At 37.4% G+C, this 20,593-nt stretch overlaps 1 protein-coding gene across 1 annotated transcript; it reads right to left on the bottom strand.

The window, feature by feature from the left end:
- Nucleotides 1–10,324: 10,324 nt before the first annotated feature.
- CSN2 (casein beta) lies at nt 10,325–19,650 on the bottom strand. Its single transcript, XM_020873521.2, has 9 exons — nt 19,558–19,650; nt 17,464–17,526; nt 16,652–16,675; nt 16,515–16,541; nt 13,882–13,905; nt 13,749–13,790; nt 11,939–12,436; nt 11,321–11,362; nt 10,325–10,598 (listed from the first exon to the last, which is right to left on the bottom strand). The coding sequence occupies exons 1-8, from the start codon at nt 19,648–19,650 to the stop codon at nt 11,357–11,359; spliced, it is 777 nt and encodes a 258-aa protein (XP_020729180.2). The 3' UTR covers nt 10,325–10,598; nt 11,321–11,356.
- Between the last annotated feature and the right edge of the window lie 943 nt (nt 19,651–20,593).

Here is a 20,593-nt window from a genome sequence, read left to right as displayed (position 1 = left end):
TCCACCACTATAGTCACTGATAGAGAAAATTCAACATTTTTCATAATATTGTTAGATTGGGTTTCATAGACTCTCAAAGACTCAGGTGTTTCTCCAATCCAATTAGTAATAATTAAAAAGAAAATACATTCTTGTCATGTTAAAATACTTATTTAAATTCAATTATCAACTTTGTTACAATATTTTAGTGCATTCATTTTGTGTTTTTATAATGCATGCTAAGTTGCCTCAGTGGTGTCTGACTCCATATCACTTTATGGAATGTAGCCTGCCAGACTCCTCTGGCCGTGGGCTTCTCTAGGCAAGAATACTGGAGTGGATTGCCATGCCCACCCCCAGGGGATCTTCCTGACCCAGGTATCAAACCCAGATCTCCTGCATTGCAGGCAGATTCTTTACCAGTGAGCCACCGGGAATGTCCCGTGTGTATATAATAAATATCTATAAATGTCTATATATTTGGCCGCCGATGCAAACAACTGACTCATTGGAAAGACCCTGATTTTGGGAAAGCTTGAAGACAGAAAGAAAAGGACAAAGAGGATGAGCTGGTTGGATGGCATCACCAATTCAATGAACAAGAAACTGGGAAAACTTCAGGAGATGGTGAGGGACAGGGAGGTCTGGTGTGCTGCAGTCCATGAGGTCACGAAGAGTCAGACATAACTTAGTGACTGAAACACACACACAAAAATATGTCTATAGCTTCTATTTAGATTGCTGGATTGCTGAAATTTGTTTGGAAGCAATTATGGATTATGTGATTACATGCACTCTATGTAAATGGAGGTAAGGAAAGATGAAAGCAATGCAAGAACAACTTCACTACAAGTTGAAGATTAATCAGCAGATATACTTCATCAACATAGAAGATTTTTCCAGAAAGGCTGTGCATGCAGTGGGACAAACTCAGCTACTCTGGGCTTACTGTATGCATGTCTTCAGAATTACTGACACTTAGTCAACACTATGACATTTAATAATTGAAAGCACATTATAGTCTGTAACCATATGTCTGTGAATTGCTACTAGCAAGGATAGATCAGTCCATCAGCCTTGTTTAGTAATAATTGCTTATGGTTTGCATAACATTTCAGTGGAATCTAGGAATGAGGGAATAAATTGTGGTTTGGCATTCAATGGTGAAGAGTAGTCATGTAACTAGTTATAGCTGCATAATTAGTGAATTATAGGAGATCCTCACAGAAAATGTTTTTGAGCTTCCTGATACTGAGGTGATTTGCATTCCCTCTATTATGGTTTAAGACATGTCTTTCTGAATGCAGAGTTCCAAAGAATAGCAAGGAGAGATAAGAAAGCCTTATTCAGTTATCAGTGCAAAGAAATAGAGGAAAACAGTAGAATGGGAAAGATTAGAGAGCTCGTCAAGAAAATTAGTGATACCAAGGGAATATTTCATGCAAAGATGGGCACAATAAAGGATAGAAAAAGTATGGACCTAACATAAGCAGAAGATATTAACAAGAGGTGGTAAGAATACACACAAGAACTATATTAAAAAGATGTTCATGACCCAGATAATCACGATGGTGTGATCACTCACCTTTAGCCAGACGTCTTGGAATGTGAAGTCAAATGGGCCTTAGGAAGCATCACTACGAACAAAGCTAGTGGATGTGATGGAATTCCAGTTGAGCTATTTCAAATCTCAAAATATGATGCTGTGAAAGTGCTGCATTCAATGTGGCAGCAAATTTGGAAAGTTCAGCAGAGGCCACAGGAATAGAAAAGGTCTGCTTTCATTCCAATCCCAAAGAAAGGCAATGCCAAAAAATACTCAAACTCTGGCACAATTGCAATCATCTCACATGCTAGTAAAGTAATGCTCAAAATTCTCCAAGCTAGGCTTCAGCAATATGTGAACCATGAACTTCCATATATTCAAGCTGGATTTAGAAAAGTCAGAGGAACAAAAGATCAAATTTCCAACAACTGCTGGATCATCAAAAAAACAAGAGAGTTCCAGAAAAACATCTATTTTTGATTTATTGACTATGCTAAAGCCTTTGACTGTGTGGATCACAATAAACTGTGGAAAATACTGAAAGAGATGGGAATACCAGACCACCTGAGCTGCTCTTGAGAAACCTGTACACAGGTCAGGAAGCAATGGTTAGAACTCGACTGTTCCAAATAGGAAAAGGAGTACGTAAAGGTTGTATGTTGTCACCCTGCTTATTTAAGTTATATGAAGAGTACATCATGCGAAATGCTGGGCTGGATGAAGCACAAGCTGGAATCAAGATTGTCGGGAGAAATATCAATAACCTCAGATATGCAGATAACACCATCCTTAAGGCAGAAAGCGAAGAACTAAAGAGCATCTTGATGAAAGTGAAGGAGGAGAGTGAAAAAGCTGGCTTAAAACTCAGCATTCAAAAATGAAGATCATGGCATCCAGTTCCATCACTTCATGACAAATAAATGGGGAAACAATGCAAACAGTGATAGACTTTATTTTGGGGGGTTCCAAAATCACTGCAGTTGGTGACTGTAGCCATGAAATTAAAAGACACTTGCTCCTTGAAAGAAAAGCTATGACCAACATAGACAGCATATTAAAAAACAGAGACATTACTTTACAACAAACTTCCATCTAGTCAAAGCTATGGTTTTTCCAGTAGTCATTTATGGATGTGAAAGATGGACTATAAAGAAAGTTGAGTGCCAAAGAATTGATGCTTTTGATCTGTGGTGTTGGAGAAGACTCTTGAGAGACCCTTGGACTGCAAGGAGATCCAACCTGTCAATCCTAAAGGAAATCAGTCCTGAATATACATTGGAAGGACTGAGGCTGAAGCTGTAATTCCATTATTTGGCCACCTGATGTGAAGAACTGACTCACTGGAAAAGACCCTGATATTGGGAAAGATTGAAGGCAGGACAAGGAGGGGACAACAGAGGATGAGATGGTTGGATGGCATCACTGATGCGATAGACATGAGTTTGAGTAGGCTCTGGGAGTTGGTGATGGACAAGGAAGCCTGGAGTGCTGAAGTCCACGAGGTTGCAAAGTTTCATATATGACTGAGTGACTGAACTTATTCACTTATTCTCTACCAAGCACTAGCGAAAGATGATGCTGTGAAAGTGCTGCACTCAATATGCCAGCAAATTTGGAAAACTCAGCAGTTGCAACAGGGCTGTAAAAGGTCAGTTTTCATTACAATTCCAAAGAAAGGCAATGCCAAAGAATGTTCAAACTACCACACAATTGCACTCATTTCATATGTTAGCAAAGTAATGCTCAAAATTCTCCAAGCTAGACTTCAACAGTACATGAACTGAGAACTCCTAGATATTCAAGCTGGATTTAGAAAAAGCAGAGGAACCAGAGATCAAATTGTCAATATCCACTGGATCACAAAAGAAGCAAGAGAATTCCAGAAAAACATCTCCTTCAGCTTCAGTGACTACGCTAAAGCCTTTGACTGTGTGGATCACAATAAACTGTGGAAAATTCTTCAAGAGATGCAAATACCATGCCACAAAACCTGCCTCCTGAGAAATCTGCATGTAGGTTAGAAAGCAACAGTTAGAACCAGACATGGAACAAGAGACTGGTTCCAAATTGGGAAAGGAGTATGTCAAGGTTGTATATCATCACCCTGCTTATTTAACTTGCATGCAGAGCCCAACATGCAAAATGCCAGACTGGGTGAAGCACAAGCTGGAACCAAGATTTTTGGGAGAAATATCAATAACCTCAGATATGAAGATGACACCACCCTTATGGCAGAAAGTGAAGAATTAAATAGCCTCTTGATGGAAGTGAAAGAGGAGAGTGAAAACCTGGCTGAAAACTCAGTATTCAAAAATTAAGATCATGGCTTCTGGTCCCATCACTTTATGGCAAATAGGTGGAGAAACAACGGAAACAATGACAGACTCTATCTTCTTGGGCTCCAAAATCACTGCAGATGGTGACTGCAGCCATGAAATTAAAAGATGTTTGTTCCTTGGAAGAAAAGTTATGACCAACTTAGCATATTAGAAAGCAGAGACATTGCTTTGCCAACAAAAGTCTGTATAGTCAAAGCTATAGCTTTTCCAGTAGTCATGTATGAATGTGAGAGTTGTACCACAAAGAAAGCTGAGTGCTGAAGAATTGATGCTTTTGAACTGTGGTGTTGGAGAAGACTCTTGAGAGTCCCTTGGACAGCAAGAGGTCAAACCAGTAAATCATAAAGAAAGTCAGTCCTGAATATTCATTGGAAGGACTGGTGCTGAATACTTTGGCCACCTAATGCGAAGAGCCAACTCATTAGAAAAGACCCTGATGCTGGGAAAAATTGAAGCCAGGAAGAGAAGTGGATGATAGAGGATGAGATGGTTGGATGGCATCACTGACTGAATGGACATGAGTATGATCAAGCTCCAGGAGATGGTGAAGGATAGGGCTGCCTGGCATGCTGCAGTCCATGAGGTTGCAAAGAGTTGAACTCATCTGAGTGACTGAACAACAACCAAGCAGTAGAAGAATAAACAAAATTTGTCCCTGAGATCTCAGTACCTCTTTCTATGCATATCCTTCTCCTGTTATTGTACTTTGTCTTCTGCTTGTAATAAAGCTGTCCTGTTAGTAAAACCTGTTTGGGTCCTCTAAATTCTTTTAGCTGTAAAAAATGGAAGGTGATTATTGTGCAATGTCCACCTCTGAGTAACATACAGAGAATAAAAGAAGGGAGAAATTATTTGCAAGTTCTCTCTCATCTCCTGCTTCTCATTTTAAAAATTCTACCTCACTGGGGGCTAAAACTCCACATTTTATAGTAGCAAAACCCAATTATTCCATAGCTTCTTAGGAAACCATTTTTTATACTCTAGTATGTAATGACATTCAAGCTCCAAAGCAAAGAAGTGATTCTGCACTGGTGACAGCCCAACCATGGAGACGAGGAAGAAAGTAGGCCACATACTGTGCTTCCCCCATGGCTCAGTTGGTAAAGAATCTGCCTGCAATGCAGGAGACCTGGGTTTGATCCGGGGTAGGGGAGATATCCTGGAGAAGGAGATGGTAACCCACTCCAGTATTCTTGTCTGTAAAGTCCCATGGACAGAGGAGCCTGGCAGGCTACAGCGCAGGGTAGCAAGAGTCGGACATGGATGAGCGACTAACCCTCTGCCACCAGGCCGCTAATGAGTGCTCCCCAGGTGGCACTAGGGGTAAAGAACCCAGCTGCCAGTGCAGAGGGCCTTAAGACTGGCTCTATCCCCAGGTTGGGAACTGGGGAAGGTCCCCTAGAGAGGGAAATGGCAACCCACTCCAGTATTCTTGCCTGGAAAATCCCATGAAAGAAGACTGGTGGGTTATAGTAACTGGGGTCACAAGAGTTAGACATGATTCAGCAACTAAACATCACCACATTAAAATGAATTACCACAAAATATTCATATTCCAGGCTTAGGGGAATAACAGCACTAGTACCTGAGAGAACTTTCTCACATTCCCTGTCAAGTTCTTCTCTCAGATAACCAGTAGTTTAGTTTACCTCATCAGATATTAACTACTCATCGATTCTAAATGATTCTATTTATGGGGGGGAGTAATACATGGACCATGAACTTCCAGGTGTTCAAGGTGGTTTTAGAAAAGGCAGAGGAAACAGAGATCAAATTGCCAACATCCGCTGGATAGTCAAAAAAGCAAGAGAGTTCCAGAAAAAAATCTATTTATGCTTTATTGACTATGTCAAAGCCTTTGACTGTGTGGATCACAATAAACTGTGGAAATTTCTGAAAGAGATGAGAATACCAGACCACCTGACCTGCCTCTTAAGAAACCTATATGCAAGTCAGGAAGCAACAGTTAGAACTGGGCATGGAACAACAGACTGGTTCCAGGTAGGAAAAGGAGTACGTCAAGGCTGTAGGTTGTCACCCTGCTTATTTAACTTATATGCAAAGTACGTCATGAGAAACGCCGGGCTGGAAGAAGCGCAGGCTGGAATCAAGATGCCGGGAGAAATATCAGTAACCTCAGATATGCAGATGACACCACCCTTATGGCAGAAAGTGAAGAAGAACTAAGGAGTCTCTTGATGAAAGTGAAAGAGGAGAGTGAAAAACTTGGCTTAAAACTCAACATTCAGAAAACTAAGATCATGGTATCCGGTCCCATCACTTCATGGCAAATAGATGGGGAAACTGTGGAAGCTGTGGCTGATTTTACTTTGGGGGGTTCCTAAATCACTGCAGATGGTGACTGCAGCCATGAAATTAAAAGACACTTACTCCTTGGAAGGAAAGTTTAATATGCTTTCCTTATTAAAAAGCAAAGACAGTACTTTGTCAACAAAGTCCATCTATTCAAGGCTATGGTTTTTCTAGTAGTCATATGTGGATGTGAGGGTTGGTCTATATAGAAAGCTGAGTGCCAAAAAATTGATGCTTTTGAACTGTGGTGTTGGAGAAGACTCTTGAGAGTCCCTTGGACTGAAAGGAGATCCATCCAGTCCATCCTAAAGGAGATCAGTCCTGGGTGTTCATTGGAAGGACTGATGTTGAAGCTGAAACTCCAATACTTTGGCCACCTCATGCGAAGAGTTGACTCATTTGAAAATACCCTGATGCTGGGAGGGATTGGGGGCAGGAGGAGAAGGGGACGACAGAGAATGAGATGGCTGGATGGCATCACTGACTTGATGGACATGAGTTTGAGTAAACTCAGGGAGTTGGTAATGGACAGAAAGGCGTGGCGTGCTGCGGTTCATGGGGTTACAAAGTGTTGGACCCAACTGAGCAACTAAACTGAACTGAACTGTATTACAGTTCTTTTCATTTCAGTCATTCTGATGGTTATGTTATGATATTAGGCACCTTTAATTTGCATTTTTCTGAAGATTGATGATGTAGGGTACTTTTCATATTTTTACTGACAAGATAACTTCTTTTATGAAGTCCCCATTCAGGTCTATTGCCTACAATATCAGTTGCCTTTGTTACTGAAATATGCTTAATTAAATTTTGAGCAACTTGGGGACTAGATTCAGACAAAAATTTATGATTGGTCAGACCAGGTTTGGGACATTAAGTAGATACTCAGTGTGGAGGTCAAGAATGCAGTTGAGTGCATGAATTTGGGGTTCAGGAAGCAAGTAAGTTTGGAGACATACAAGTGGAAGCTTTGAGGATGAGAATGGAACTAAAGAACATGAGCCAAAGTAAGGCTAAAATCTAGGGTACTCCAGCCCTTAAAGTTTTGGAAAAGGAGAAAATGCCAGAAGAGAGACTTCAAAGGAGTACCTAGTGAGTTAAGAGAAACACCAAGCCTTATCATGTTTAGGATACCAAATGAAATGAAGTGTAAAATTTCATAAACAAAGAAGTAGTCAACTCTACCTCATAGCACAGAGAGGTTGGGTAAAACGAAGAGATTAGTAAAATAAAAGTTGGTGATCTTCAAGAAAGCAGTTCCCATAGGGTTAAAATTAGGATGGGAGCAGGTTAAAGAGAATAACATGTGAAATAATGGACACAGCCATTTGAATACTCCTTTTATGATAGTTGTTATAGGATAACCTAAAAAGTCTGAGAAAGACTCTGATGCTGGTAAAGATTGAGGGCAGGAGAAGGGAACAACAGATGATGAGGTAGTTGGATACCATCACCAACTCAATCTACAGGAGTTTGAGCAAACTCCAGGAAAGAGCGAAAGCCTGGCATGCTGCAGTCCATGAGGTCACAAAGAGTTGGATGTGACTTAGTGACTGAACAACAACAACCCAAAGAACTCTCAAAGATGGAATTTTCTTTAAAGATAAGAAATATTGTGTCATTTGTATGGAAATACAAAAAACCTCGAATAGCCAAAGTAATCCTGAGAAAGAAGAATGGAACTGGAGGAATCAATCTGCCTGACTTCAGACTCTACTACAAAGCCACAGTCATCAAGACAGTATGGTACTGGCACAAAGACAGAAATATAGATCAATGGAACAGAATAGAAAGCCCAGAGATAAATCCACGAACCTATGGTCAACTTATCTTTGACAAAGGAGGCAAGGATATACAATGGAAAAAAGATAACCTCTTTAACAAGTGGTGCTGGGAAAACTGGTCAACCACCTGTAAAAGAATGAAACTAGAACACTTTCTAACACCATACACAAAAATAAACTCAAAATGGATTAAAGATCTAAATGTAAGACCAGAAACTATCAAACTCCTAGAGGAGAACATAGGCAAAACACTCTCTGACATAAATCACAGCAGGATCCTCTATGACCCACATCCCAGAATATTAGAAACAAAAGCAAAAGTAAACAAATGGGACCTAATGAGACTTAAAAGCTTTTATACAACAAAGGAAACTATAAGCAAGGTGAAAAGACAGCCCTCAGATTGGGAGAAAATAATAGCAAACGAAGCAACAGACAAAGGATTAATCTCAAAAATATACAAGCAACTCCTCCAGCTCAACTCCAGAAAAATAAATGACCCAATCAAAAAATGGGCCAAAGAACTCAACAGACATTTCTCCAAGGAAGACATACAGATGGCTAACAAACACATGAAAAGATGCTCAACATCACTCATTATCAGAGAAATGCAAATCAAAACCACAATGAGGTACCATTATACGCCAGTCAGGATGGCTGCTATCCAAAAGTCTACAAGCAATAAATGCTGGAGAGGGTGTGGAGAAAAGGGAACCCTCTTACACTGTTGGTGGGAATGCAAATTAGTACAGCCACTATGGAAAACAGTGTGGAGATTTCTTAAAAAGCTGGAAATAGAACTGCCATATGACCCAGCAATCCCTCTTCTGTGCATACACACCGAGGAAACCAGATCTGAAAGAGACACGTGCACCCCAATGTTCATCGCAGCACTGTTTATAATAGCCAGGACATGGAAGCAACCTAGATGCCCATCAGCAGACGAATGGATGAGGAAGCTGTGGTACATATATACCATGGAATATTACTCAGCCATTAAAAAGAATTCATTTGAATCAGTTCTAATGAGATGGATGAAACTGGAGCCCATTATACAGAGCGAAGTAAGCCAGAAAGATAAAGACCATTACAGTATACTAACACATATATATGGACTTTAGAAATATGGTAATGATAACCCTATATACAAAACAGAAAAAGAGACTCAGATGTATAAAACAGACTTGTGGACTCTGGGAGAAGGCGAGGGTGGGATGTTTCAAGAGAACAGCATTGAAACATGTATATTATCTAGGGTGAAACAGATAACCAGCCCAGGTTGGGTACATGAGACAAGTGCTCAGGCCTGGTGCACTGGGAAGACCCAGAGGGATCAGGTGGAGAGGGAGGTGGGAGGGGGGACCGGGATGGGGAATACATGTAAATCCATGGCTAATTCATTTCAATGTATAACAAAACTACTGTAATGATGTAAAGTAATTAGCCTCCAACTAATAAAAATAAATGGAAAAAATAAAAATAAAAAAAATAAAAAAAAAAAAGAAATATTGTGTCTAAGTACAGCTTCACTTGATCCTGAAGAGAGGAAAACATGGAGGATGCAGGAAAAATGAAATTAGACACGTCATTGTTTGAACAGAAGGGAACTGAACAACATATAAAACTGTAGGATTTGACAAACAGATAATTCATGGCAATGAAATAATTACTCCACAGACAGAAACAGTGGATATCAGAGCTTCGCATAAGTTTTAGTCTCTTGGGCATTAATGGCTAAAATCACACAACTCGGCCCCTTCTGATTCTAACACTAACCCTTGCTGCCCTGGTGTCAGTGAAGTCAGAAATGAGATTCAAACAGGAACACCTATCATGCACCATATAGTGCACTTTTCACATTAAAACTTCAATAAAACACCTTAAATTGATGTTTATAAATATAGAAATGGAATGTCTTAGAGACTAACTTACACAGCCCCACTTAGCTACCACACTGTAGAGCTGTGATTCAGATATCACATTTGAGGTATTTTTTTTTTGTTTGTTTGTTTTTGTTTTTGTTTTGTCTAGGATGACCATAAAATTTAACATCCAATGCTGGGTACTTTCGAGAGTGAAAGGAACAAGTGTAATTGTTTAACTTAGGTAACAGATATAAACCAAGACTTTCTAAGGACATATGCAGCATAGGCTCACCCTATCTTTTCCCTCTACTTCTTGATATTCTTTGGTATTCAATTCAAAGAATTCTATGCAATTTTAATTTTCCACAGCTATTTTTAACATCAAAGATAAATTTAAGAGACCAATTTCATTTTAAAAAATATAATAAAGACAGGAAAACTTAAATATGCCTAAGGATTAATTTATTGAAATGACTGGGTAGGAAATAGATTCGTAAAGAAATAATAATAAGCACAATTCCAGAAATTATTTTTATGCATATTTTGATATGTTCATGATATTTCCAAGTTAAAATTGAACTTTTATGCTAATGTTGAATTAAAATTTTGAAAATATATCATTTATGACTCAAATTCAAATTAAGATGAAAAAGCATAAAATAAATAAAGGAATAAAGTTTCATTTTTTGTTCCATGTAGACTCATTTAAAAATTATCTTAGTAGCACGATGCAAGGATTGAAAAGTTGCCATATTTCCAGTTGCAGTCAATTCTGTGGAACAGAGAACAAATATAGATTTAGTTACATGTTATAACTCTTCATCTCACCCCATTTGCAATTTTGGTGTGACTTTTTCATAAAAGAAATATTACAAAAACACCATGCTGTGCCCTATCTTAAAGGTTATAAAAATTCCTCTAGGGCCAAATATCAACTCACTTGGAATCATTTTATGAAAATGTCTGCTGAATCATGTTCACAAAAGGATGTATATCTTAAGAATATCAAAGCTATATTCTATTCCTCCTTTAAGTCCCATATCTGGACTGTGAGATTGTATTTTGACTCATGAATTAAAAGACAATATGTAAATTTTAAGTGAGATAAAATAATTGAAGTTCATAATGACTTGATTAGAAATGTGAATTCAGTTGATCTTTAAAATAAGCTCTAAAAGGTTTACATAAAAGTAGACAAAATTATTTTCAGTTTTTTCTATAAATGATGACAATCAATAATAAGGATATAGGCAATTGAAAGAAAATCAAATCTGTCAACACCATATACATAGAGTTTTGCATTATTTGAAATATAACAGATACATAATTTCAGGTCAGTAAATAATAGTCAATCACTGAGAATAAATTCATAATTAATCTTTAAGCTGATATCCTGATGGAAATTGCTACTATTGGGGTTTATCCAGGAAAATGAAATGTAAAAGATATTAACTATAAAAATGATCAGTCTGTCTCCAAACTCCTAAAGCTTACCAAAAGTGAGGAGGGGACATTCACTTTGAAATCCTCTTAGACCTTAAAAATTAAAAAAAGTAATAATAATAAGTGAATGAATTATACAATTCTTGCCTTTTGGCAAGAAAATTTTCCCCAAGTATTGAAATCAGCATCTTAGTATTTTGCCCTCATATGCTCATATATCAAAAACAAGATGTGAAATGAGTCATGTGGTTGCATAAGGAAAACAAAAATTGCAGAAAATAGCGAACCTTCTTAGGTTTGTTATTCTTAGCCAAATGCGATTATCAAATTCAATTCTGGCTTTATTGTTCCTTAATCCCCTTCATCTAAGTTCTCAACAGACCAATTAAATCATAGTTCATGATATTATTTCTTCCCAATACTCAGTTTCTTCTACATAGAAAGAACAATTACATCAGAATCTCCATGGGTAAGCCTAAACATTGAGATCTGGCGGTGGAGGGAGGTGAAGGTTCTCCAGCTTATTCTATTTATAGCTAATGCTGAGAATCATTAACCTCAGCTATGCTTATTTTGGAACCATTCATTATTCATTTTTTGTAGGGCTCTTAATTACTCTAATATACAATATCAGAAGTTAAACAGCACAGTTAGTAAATTTAGACTTACAATAAAAGGGAAGGGTCCCCGGACAGGACCAGGTACAGGCTCCTGGTACAGCAGAAAGGCCTGGATGGGCATATCTCTCTGGGGATAGGGCACTGCTTTCTGGGGAACAGACAGAACTTTGGGCTGCGAAAGGGACAGCACAGACTGAGGAGGAAACATAACGGCTGGAGGAAGAGGCTGGGGAGTCTGGTGCATCCAAGACTGGGGCAGAGGCAGAGGGAAGTGCAGGTTTTCAGCCTCAGTGAGAGTCAGGCTCTGGCCTTCAGCAAAGGGCTCAACTGGATATTTAGGGAAGGGCATTTCTTTGTGCTTAGGAACCATAGTCTCCTTCACTTCCGAGACTCCCATTATTTCAGGCTGAAGGAAAGGCGGCACCATCACAGGGGTTTGAGGAAGAGGCAGGAAGTTTTGTGGGAGGCTGTAAGGGATGGGCCCAGTGAAGGGATAGACTAGAGACTGTGTCTGGGCAAAGGGGTGGATTTTATCCTGGAGTTCATCCTAGATGGAAGGAAAAAAAACTGTGAGTCCATAATCCAGTTACAATTGTTATTCATGATGAATTATCCTCCTCTTTTTAAAACATAACTCAGTGAAGGGAGAGAAAGAAAATCTTCCATTTTTTTTTGGTTAAGAAATTGTTTGGGGTCATATGAAGACTAGTGAGTAAAATGCTCACTGAAGGATCTCTCATTAAGCCACTTCCTTCACAGGTGAAATCAGAGAGTCAAGTGAAATCAGTGTTTGGAGGTTTCAACACTTATTCTGCCTCTTCCTGAGTTGCCTGCAGAGTGGTAGCTAAATACTTTGGATAATAGTCCAAACTGATTTCATATAACGAAGGAAGATCTATTTTAAAGACTTAAAAAGTTACTCTGAGGTTTAGTTTTGTTTGTTTTAATGAAAACTAAGTCTTAATATGTGTTTTTTTAATTCAAGGAGTTCCTTAACAATGGCCAACTTTTAGCACTACTTCTCTTGGTAGAAGGTGGTAATCTTGAGTCTTTAAAGGCATTAATTTGTAAATTCATTTTGATTTAGAAAATATTTGGCCTAAGTTCCAAACAATCAAACTTCAATTCTAAAAAGGAGAGCTTAAATATCACAATTAGATAAATATGTTACCACAAGAGTAATTTAATGAAAGAATTTTATGTTGTCCCCAAATCCTTATTTTTAAGCAAGCTCTGCTATTTAATAACTATGTGGTATGGTCACACATTTGCTTACTCAATTGTTCTGTACCTCACTTCTATCATCTGGGTAATGGAAATACTTTTTAGAACTGCACACATTCATAAATGTGAGTATAAAAGCTATTGAATGTAATATAAAACCATTGAATATTCACTGTGTGCCAGATCATCAACTCTGGTTAATTATGAATATTCTCAATTTGCAGATGAAGACATTGATGTACAGAGAAACGTTGAGTCAAGGTGATACAGCTGAGTCATCAAATGAGGATTAGTGCTACACTGTCACCCTACTGTCTTCCATCAGCATATCCATCATTAGAATCAGGGGATCATAGTCCCTAGTCCAGAAATGTTCCTACTAATGTGCAGTTATTAAAACCAGGTATACCATTAGTAAAATGAATATATCAATAGTTATTCTTAGGTATTTATTCTATACTCTGAAATTTGATTATGTGTTTATATCTTTAAAATATTTTCACTTTGTCAAAGTTTTCATTTCTTACACTGACATTTATATTACCATTCTTTAGACTGAACATAATTATTATAAGTCTTTTTATGTGTTATGTTTCATAATACTTTTCAAAATATACTCATAATGAACAAATTACCTCTGTTTGCTGCTGTCCCTCACTTTGCAACTTCTCAATTTTCTGCTAAAAAAAATCACACATAAAGAAATGCTGTTTATAAAAATCAAACAGGAAATTTTTTAAAATGTACATTTAAATATGAAGGTTTTACCTTAGTGATGTGTGTAATAGATTCCTTTAGAAAAATAAAAATAAAATCAGGTTTAGCTTTAAAGAAAAATTCTTATTTGTCAACATAAATGAGAAAATGAAGACATTTAATAGGCTAATATGGACAACTTGTTTGATAATATCATTATTTTATGGCTGAAAGTTTAAGATCCACTATTCTGAATAAAGCTGTTGTATAAAAAGAAAGATGATGCAGTCAAGAAAAAGAAGATTAGAGAGCATAGTACCAAAAGAGACATTTAATAGATGCTAATTGGGCTTCCCAGGTGGCGCTAGTGGTAAAGAACTAAACAGACATTTCTCCAAGGAAGACATACAGATGGCTGACAAACACATGAAAAGATGCTCAACATCACTCATTATCAGAGAAATGCAAATCAAAACCACAATGAGGTACCATTATACACCAGTCAGGATGGCTGCTATCCAAAAGTCTACAAGCAATAAATGCTGGAGAGGGTGTGGAGAAAAGGGAACCCTATTACACTGTTGGTGGGAATGCAAATTAGTACAGCCACTATGCAAAACAGTGTGGAGATTTCTTAAAAAGCTGAAAATAGAACTGCCATATGACCCAGCAATCCCACTTCTGGGCATACACACCGAGGAAACCAGATCTGAAAGAGATACATGCACCCCAATGTTCATTGCAGCACTGTTTATAATAGCCAGGACATGGAAGCAACCTAGATGCTCATCAGCAGACGAATGGATGAGGAAGCTGTGGGACATATACACCATGGAACATTACTCAGCCATTAAAAAGAATTCATTTGAATCAGTTCTAATGAGATGGATGAAACTGGAGCCCATTATACAGAGTGAAGTAAGCCAGAAAGATAAAGACCATTACAGTATACTAACACATATATATGGACTTTAGAAAGATGGTAACGATAACCCTATATGCAAAACAGAAAAAGAGACTCAGATGTATAGAACAGACTTGTGGACTCTGGGAGAAGGCGAGGGTGGGATGTTTCAAGAGAACAGCATCAAAACATGTATATTATCTAGGGTGAAACAGATCACCAGCCCAGGTTGGGTGCATGAGACAAGTGCTCGGGCCTGGTGCACTGGGAAGACCCAGAGGGATCAGGTGGAGAGGGAGGTGGGAGGGGGGACCGGGATGGGGAATACATGTAAATCCATGGCTAATTCATTTCAATGTATGACAAAAACCACTGCAATGATGTAAAGTAATTAGCCTCCAACTAATAAAAATAAATGGGAAAAAAAAAAAAAAAGAACCAGCCTGCCAATGCAGGAGACATAAGAGATGCAGGTTCAATTCCTAGGCCAGGAAGTCCCCTGCAGGAGGAGATGACAACCCACTCCAGTATTCTTGCCTGGAGAATCCCATAGAGAGAGGAACCTGACAGGTTACAGTCCATAGGATCATACAGAGTTGGACAGGGCTGAAGCAACTTTGCATCTATACATGTCTCTCAATCACCCTGTTCTCTCCTTAGGACAACAAATGATGTCTCATATTTTCATCTGGTTCTAAAAGAATCATAGTCATTGAAAATATATAATAATAATCACTAATGCACTTGTTAATCATTCTTAGTTCCCCGGTTATGTTTAGGCTTCTAATAAATTATAAGAAATACATATGCTCCTATAAGGATCTTATGACCTTTGTGAAGAGACAAAGTATATTGATGCACTATTTAACCAACAGCTGATGACAGACCCAAAAAGAGTGGTGTAGGGTTATTATCTACCTCACTCTAGCAGGCATATTTGGGACTACACTCATTCTCACTGCCTCCTATTTACTAGATTGCTGGTATAATAATAAAATATGTCCATTTGCATGTCTGCCCATACTTTTCAAACGGCATCCCTCTTTCCAGTTCATACTGCAGATCCTAGTCAAAGTCTGAAACAGAAAGTGCTCAATAAATCCCAACGCGTGGAAGGAGGTTACCATAGAGAGTTCAAGACAGAAAAGAGGACTGTTCAGTTCATTAAGGAAGAAAAGCAGGGCACAGTGACACAATTTCAGATAGCAAACCCATTTAGAAATTACTAGAATATTAAACCTTCTAGACATTTACTCCTTTAAAATATATACAGTGGAAATTGACCACTCACTGACTGACTGACAGTTACCGGTCAGTACGTAGCCACATTGGCTTGAAGAACACTGGAGTGGGTAGCCTATCCCTTCTGCAGATCTTCCTGACCCAGGAGTCAAACCAGGGTCTCCTGCATTGCGCTCGATTCTTTACCAAATGAGCTATTAGGGAAGCCTTAACTGCCCTGCTGCTGCTGCTGAGTCGCTTCAGTCGTGTCCGACTCTGTGCGACCCCATAGACGGCAGCCCACCAGGCTCCCCCATCCCTGGGATTCTCCAGGCAAGAGTACTGGAGTGGGTTGCCATTTCCTTCTCCAATGCGTGAAAGTGAAAAGTGAAAGTGAAGTCGCTCCATCGTGTCCCACTCTTAGCGACCCCATGGACTGCAGCCTACCAGGCTTCTCCATCCATGGGGTTTTCCAGGCAAGAGTACTGGAGTGGGGTGCCATTAATGTAACACAAAAAGATAATACAGTGTTTTATTGTTCTAACTTTGGAAAATTGCCTCTAAATGAACGCTATCTTACCTCACTGCTTGAAATGCTTTCCACAATCTGTAAAGGAAAAATAAAAATTGACAATTAGCTGAGTCTTCAGCTAGATTATCAGACTGTTACTATTTTACAGTTAAATTAATTTTTTTCTTTGTATAAAAATATCTTACCTCACCGGATACATTGAGTTCTTCCTTCAAAAGAGAAAAAATAAAAAATAAAACTTTAGTTCCCACAGTCAACTCATTATTAAATATTTTTCCTACCTAATTTTTACCTGCTTTATTCAGAGCTATCTATTTCACAAATCTGAAAAATAAAAATATTATACATCTTTTGAGAGTCTTTTAAATTTAGTAACTTTCATTGGTATATTTTTGTTTTACCTTAATGAAAAGTTTTTATGGGTAACAGAAAAAAGAGTTATTTTAATTTTTATTGAACTCTTTTTATTATAATTATGAACATATTTATTATTGTTGTCTGATATGTCATCCTCTGGAGTATCATCCTGTGTTGAATAGATAAAGGTAAACCTAGATACAGGTTTACCTAGCACAGGTAGATACAGGTAAACCTAGCACCCTACAGTAAGAGATACAAATATTTCATCACTGTAATAAGATATATTTATCTAGATTGTATATGCATGCAATTGTATTTGTGCATTATTACTCATTTTTTGTTCTTGTGTGTGTTCCTTCTTGTTGGTCTGTTGCTTATTGGTTTTTATTTTCTTCTCCTTTGGGATTGATGTTATAGACGGTACAATGCTATAGAAGGCACTTTACCCAGAGTTGTGGTCCTACAGAATACTGTTGAGATAGTGGATGAACATAAATGACTTTCTTAGCATTAAAAACATAAAATAAAATCTGAGATTGTGCATTATTTATACATTTACAATGTTGGTAATGCGATTTTCTACACATAGGCGGACAGTACTAGTCTTATTTATTTCAACATTTTTTTCTGTATTTACCTCTTTTGCAAGGGCCAGAGCCACCAGGCAGGCAAGGATGAGGACCTTCATGGCTCTCAATTCCTGTGAGTGGAAAGATAAGGAAACAGTGTATTACTCGTCAGTCTAATATATTTTCTTATGTTTGTAGAATTACTTTCCTTTAAAAGGAACCAAAGATAGTGTATATAATAAAAATGTCCAAGACTCCATGCTTCCAGGGGAGCGCAGGTTTGATCTCTGTTCAGGGAACCAAGATCCTGCAAACTTCGTGGCAAAAACAAAAAGCCCTGTATTTTAGAAAAATATTAATAGACATTTTATCATATGACCAAGGTTAAAATTTACTATGACTCCTTAATCTTACATTTCAAGTTAATGTTTCACTGCCAGCCATTCAGATGTTTTCAGCTAACAGCCTATGTCCTACTTCACTCTTTTTCATCACATTCACAGTACTTAAGAGTGTTTTTTGGAAAGACAGAAAAGAAGTTACAAATATTTACAGAAAAATTAAGTGGTTGATTCACTTATTAAAAAATATGTATTTAGTAATTTTTATTGCCAGATATTGCTTAGATTCTGGGATTAGAGCAGTAAACAAAATATTAAGGTTTCAGTTCTGTTGGAGACTCAGTTTTATTGAGGGGCATCTGATCAAATAAAATGTATATGAAGAAGGTCATACTTTATTTTTATCTTTTCTCTACTAAACTAAGTGATTTTCATGAATGTTTGTCTTATTCATATCTTTTATTTCCAGTAAGACTTCTGTTTCATTTTAGCATTTCTTCTATTTGTTCCACTGATCCAGATGTTTTCTTGGACTGATTGGATTGTTTCGTCTCTACTCAGTCTTCATCCCCACATGCCTAATGTCATCTCTCCTTTGTCCCACATAATTTTAGAGACCATACACTATGCTTATTTTCTCTACATAGAACTGTGTACTTATCTCTTGGTGATTTACCAGGGTGTCAGTTTCTCTTGCCCAGTCCCCACTTTAGACTACTTTTCCTTGGAGTATAAAATAAAATACCTTATTATTTTTGACCAAAATGTATTAAATGGTTTGTTTTGTTGTATTTTCATAAGTTCTTGAAAAAAAACGTTCATGCCACCAACATCCCTTGACACACATCTTCAATCCCAGATTTTCAAACTAAATTAAGAAATTTTTCCTGTATTTTTCTCATGGATGCTAATTCTTAATTTTTTCACTTTATCCAAGATGTCTATAAACTTCTAAATACATTTTTATTGTCAAGACCAAAAAAGAGTATAATATTCAGAGTTCATTACATGTAGGGAGGATATTATTAAATTTTGTTTATTTTATAATTAGCATTTTATATACCAATTTTTAAGGCATTTCATTACTGACTACTATACTTTGAGCTACAATTTCTGTCAGGCCACATTTTTCATTGTTTTCGTTTCCTGGTACTCCCTGTCCAACCTAGGTTTTTTTTTTTTTTTTTTTTTTACAAAGTAAAATACTTTCTCTTTAATTTACTTATGTACTTCATGTATCTATTTTAATATTTTTGAAATATTTTAAGCTAAATGATAAACTGGAAATTTGGATGTTCTAAACAATTTTGATAAATATACTCTTCTTTTACAAATGCCATTTATAAACATTTCAAATAGCACATGTATCCTAACAACCGTCTTCATCTCTTGACTAAATATGCTACCTCTATAACCTTTTCTTTGGTAGAGCTTTCTCAGTAAAACTTATTCAAATCCCCATAGTATAAATTAAATGTGCTTGCCTTTATGGCTGAGGTAGGTTTAATCAAATTGAAAATATTTAATTCAAGAAAAGATCTTTTAATACAGCCTGTTAATTTGTCTTGTGCTAAAGAAAATAGAAGCCACTGTTACTACATCTTATTAGATTCCTAAAACATGTGCAGTCACTATAATTTTTGTCAAATCTTTATAGTCACTTCTATTTTTTAACATATTTGCTGAAAATAGTGTAAACCTTATTTTAAACACCCTTATTTTTAAGATCTATTTTAAGCAATTATATTCTTTCTACATTTTAACCTAGTCTGAAACAAAGATGAGTAGCAGATACACTGAAATTATATCTGAGATTCTTACCTCTTTTCCAAAGTAGAGGACAAGAAGTGAAGGAGAACCTGAATGGATAATGATCTGATTTTGTGGCTGCTTATATATAGTATTTAATGGCATGCTAATTTTGTGGTTTGAAATAAAACCAATAGTGAATTTAAATTCCTAGAAATCTGCATGATTAGAAAATGAATCCTTCCTATTTTCCTGTCCCCAGAAGTTCTGGGGAGCATTTTAAAGGGAATAATTCACGATATGATAAAGGAAATGAAATTGTCCAGTAGCTACAGACCTTGGCTGGGACACACGGAAGTTTTGGCCCAGTCCCCAAATGATTGTAACCACAGTAAGGTTTCTTTAGCATTTGGTGGGTTTTTGACACCTTGAGGTAAATTCTAATACACACCAGCAATACACAGACCACACAAGAACACAATTTCATGCTAACCTGAATAGTTGTTAGTGTTTATGCTATAATGGAGAAAGTGACAAGCAGTGTTTATGCTATAATGGAGAAAGTGGCAAGCTAACAAGCACATGATGATAGTTTAGACCTGAAGAACGAAGAGAGTATAGGCTAAAAGGAAAGGAAGAATAGGCTCCTGAATATGTGGGGGGGGGGGGGGGGGGATGGGGGGGGGGAAGTCAGTAAATTAAACAAATGGAGTAGGAAAGGCAATCCACTCCAGTATTCTTGACTGGAAAATTTCATGGACAGTGGAGCCTGGTGGATTACCATTCATGGTGTTGAAAAGAGTCAGACACAACTCAGCGCACACACATGCAAGCTAAATCAAACAGTGAATCTGGGTCATGGATTGCAAGGAAAAGGGATGGAGGTGAGAAGAGAGAAAGAGAATGGGGTCAGATAATGGCAGACAAAGCATGCTGTGACTCTAAGTAATGTCAATCTTATTCTCTAGATAGTGGGGATTTGTTGAGGGGTTCTAAGACAGAAAGTAACATTTATTTAGAGAATACTTCTGTAGAACAAATATTATCTGTACAGATTTATTAAAATGGGACAGCTCAAGTTTGGCCTCATATCTTTATAGTGACTCAA

This window comes from Odocoileus virginianus, chromosome 29 (assembly GCF_023699985.2).
Source record: "Odocoileus virginianus isolate 20LAN1187 ecotype Illinois chromosome 29, Ovbor_1.2, whole genome shotgun sequence".
NCBI classification, from domain to species: domain Eukaryota; kingdom Metazoa; phylum Chordata; class Mammalia; order Artiodactyla; family Cervidae; genus Odocoileus; species Odocoileus virginianus.
This window is presented reverse-complemented; position numbering and strand designations above follow the sequence as displayed.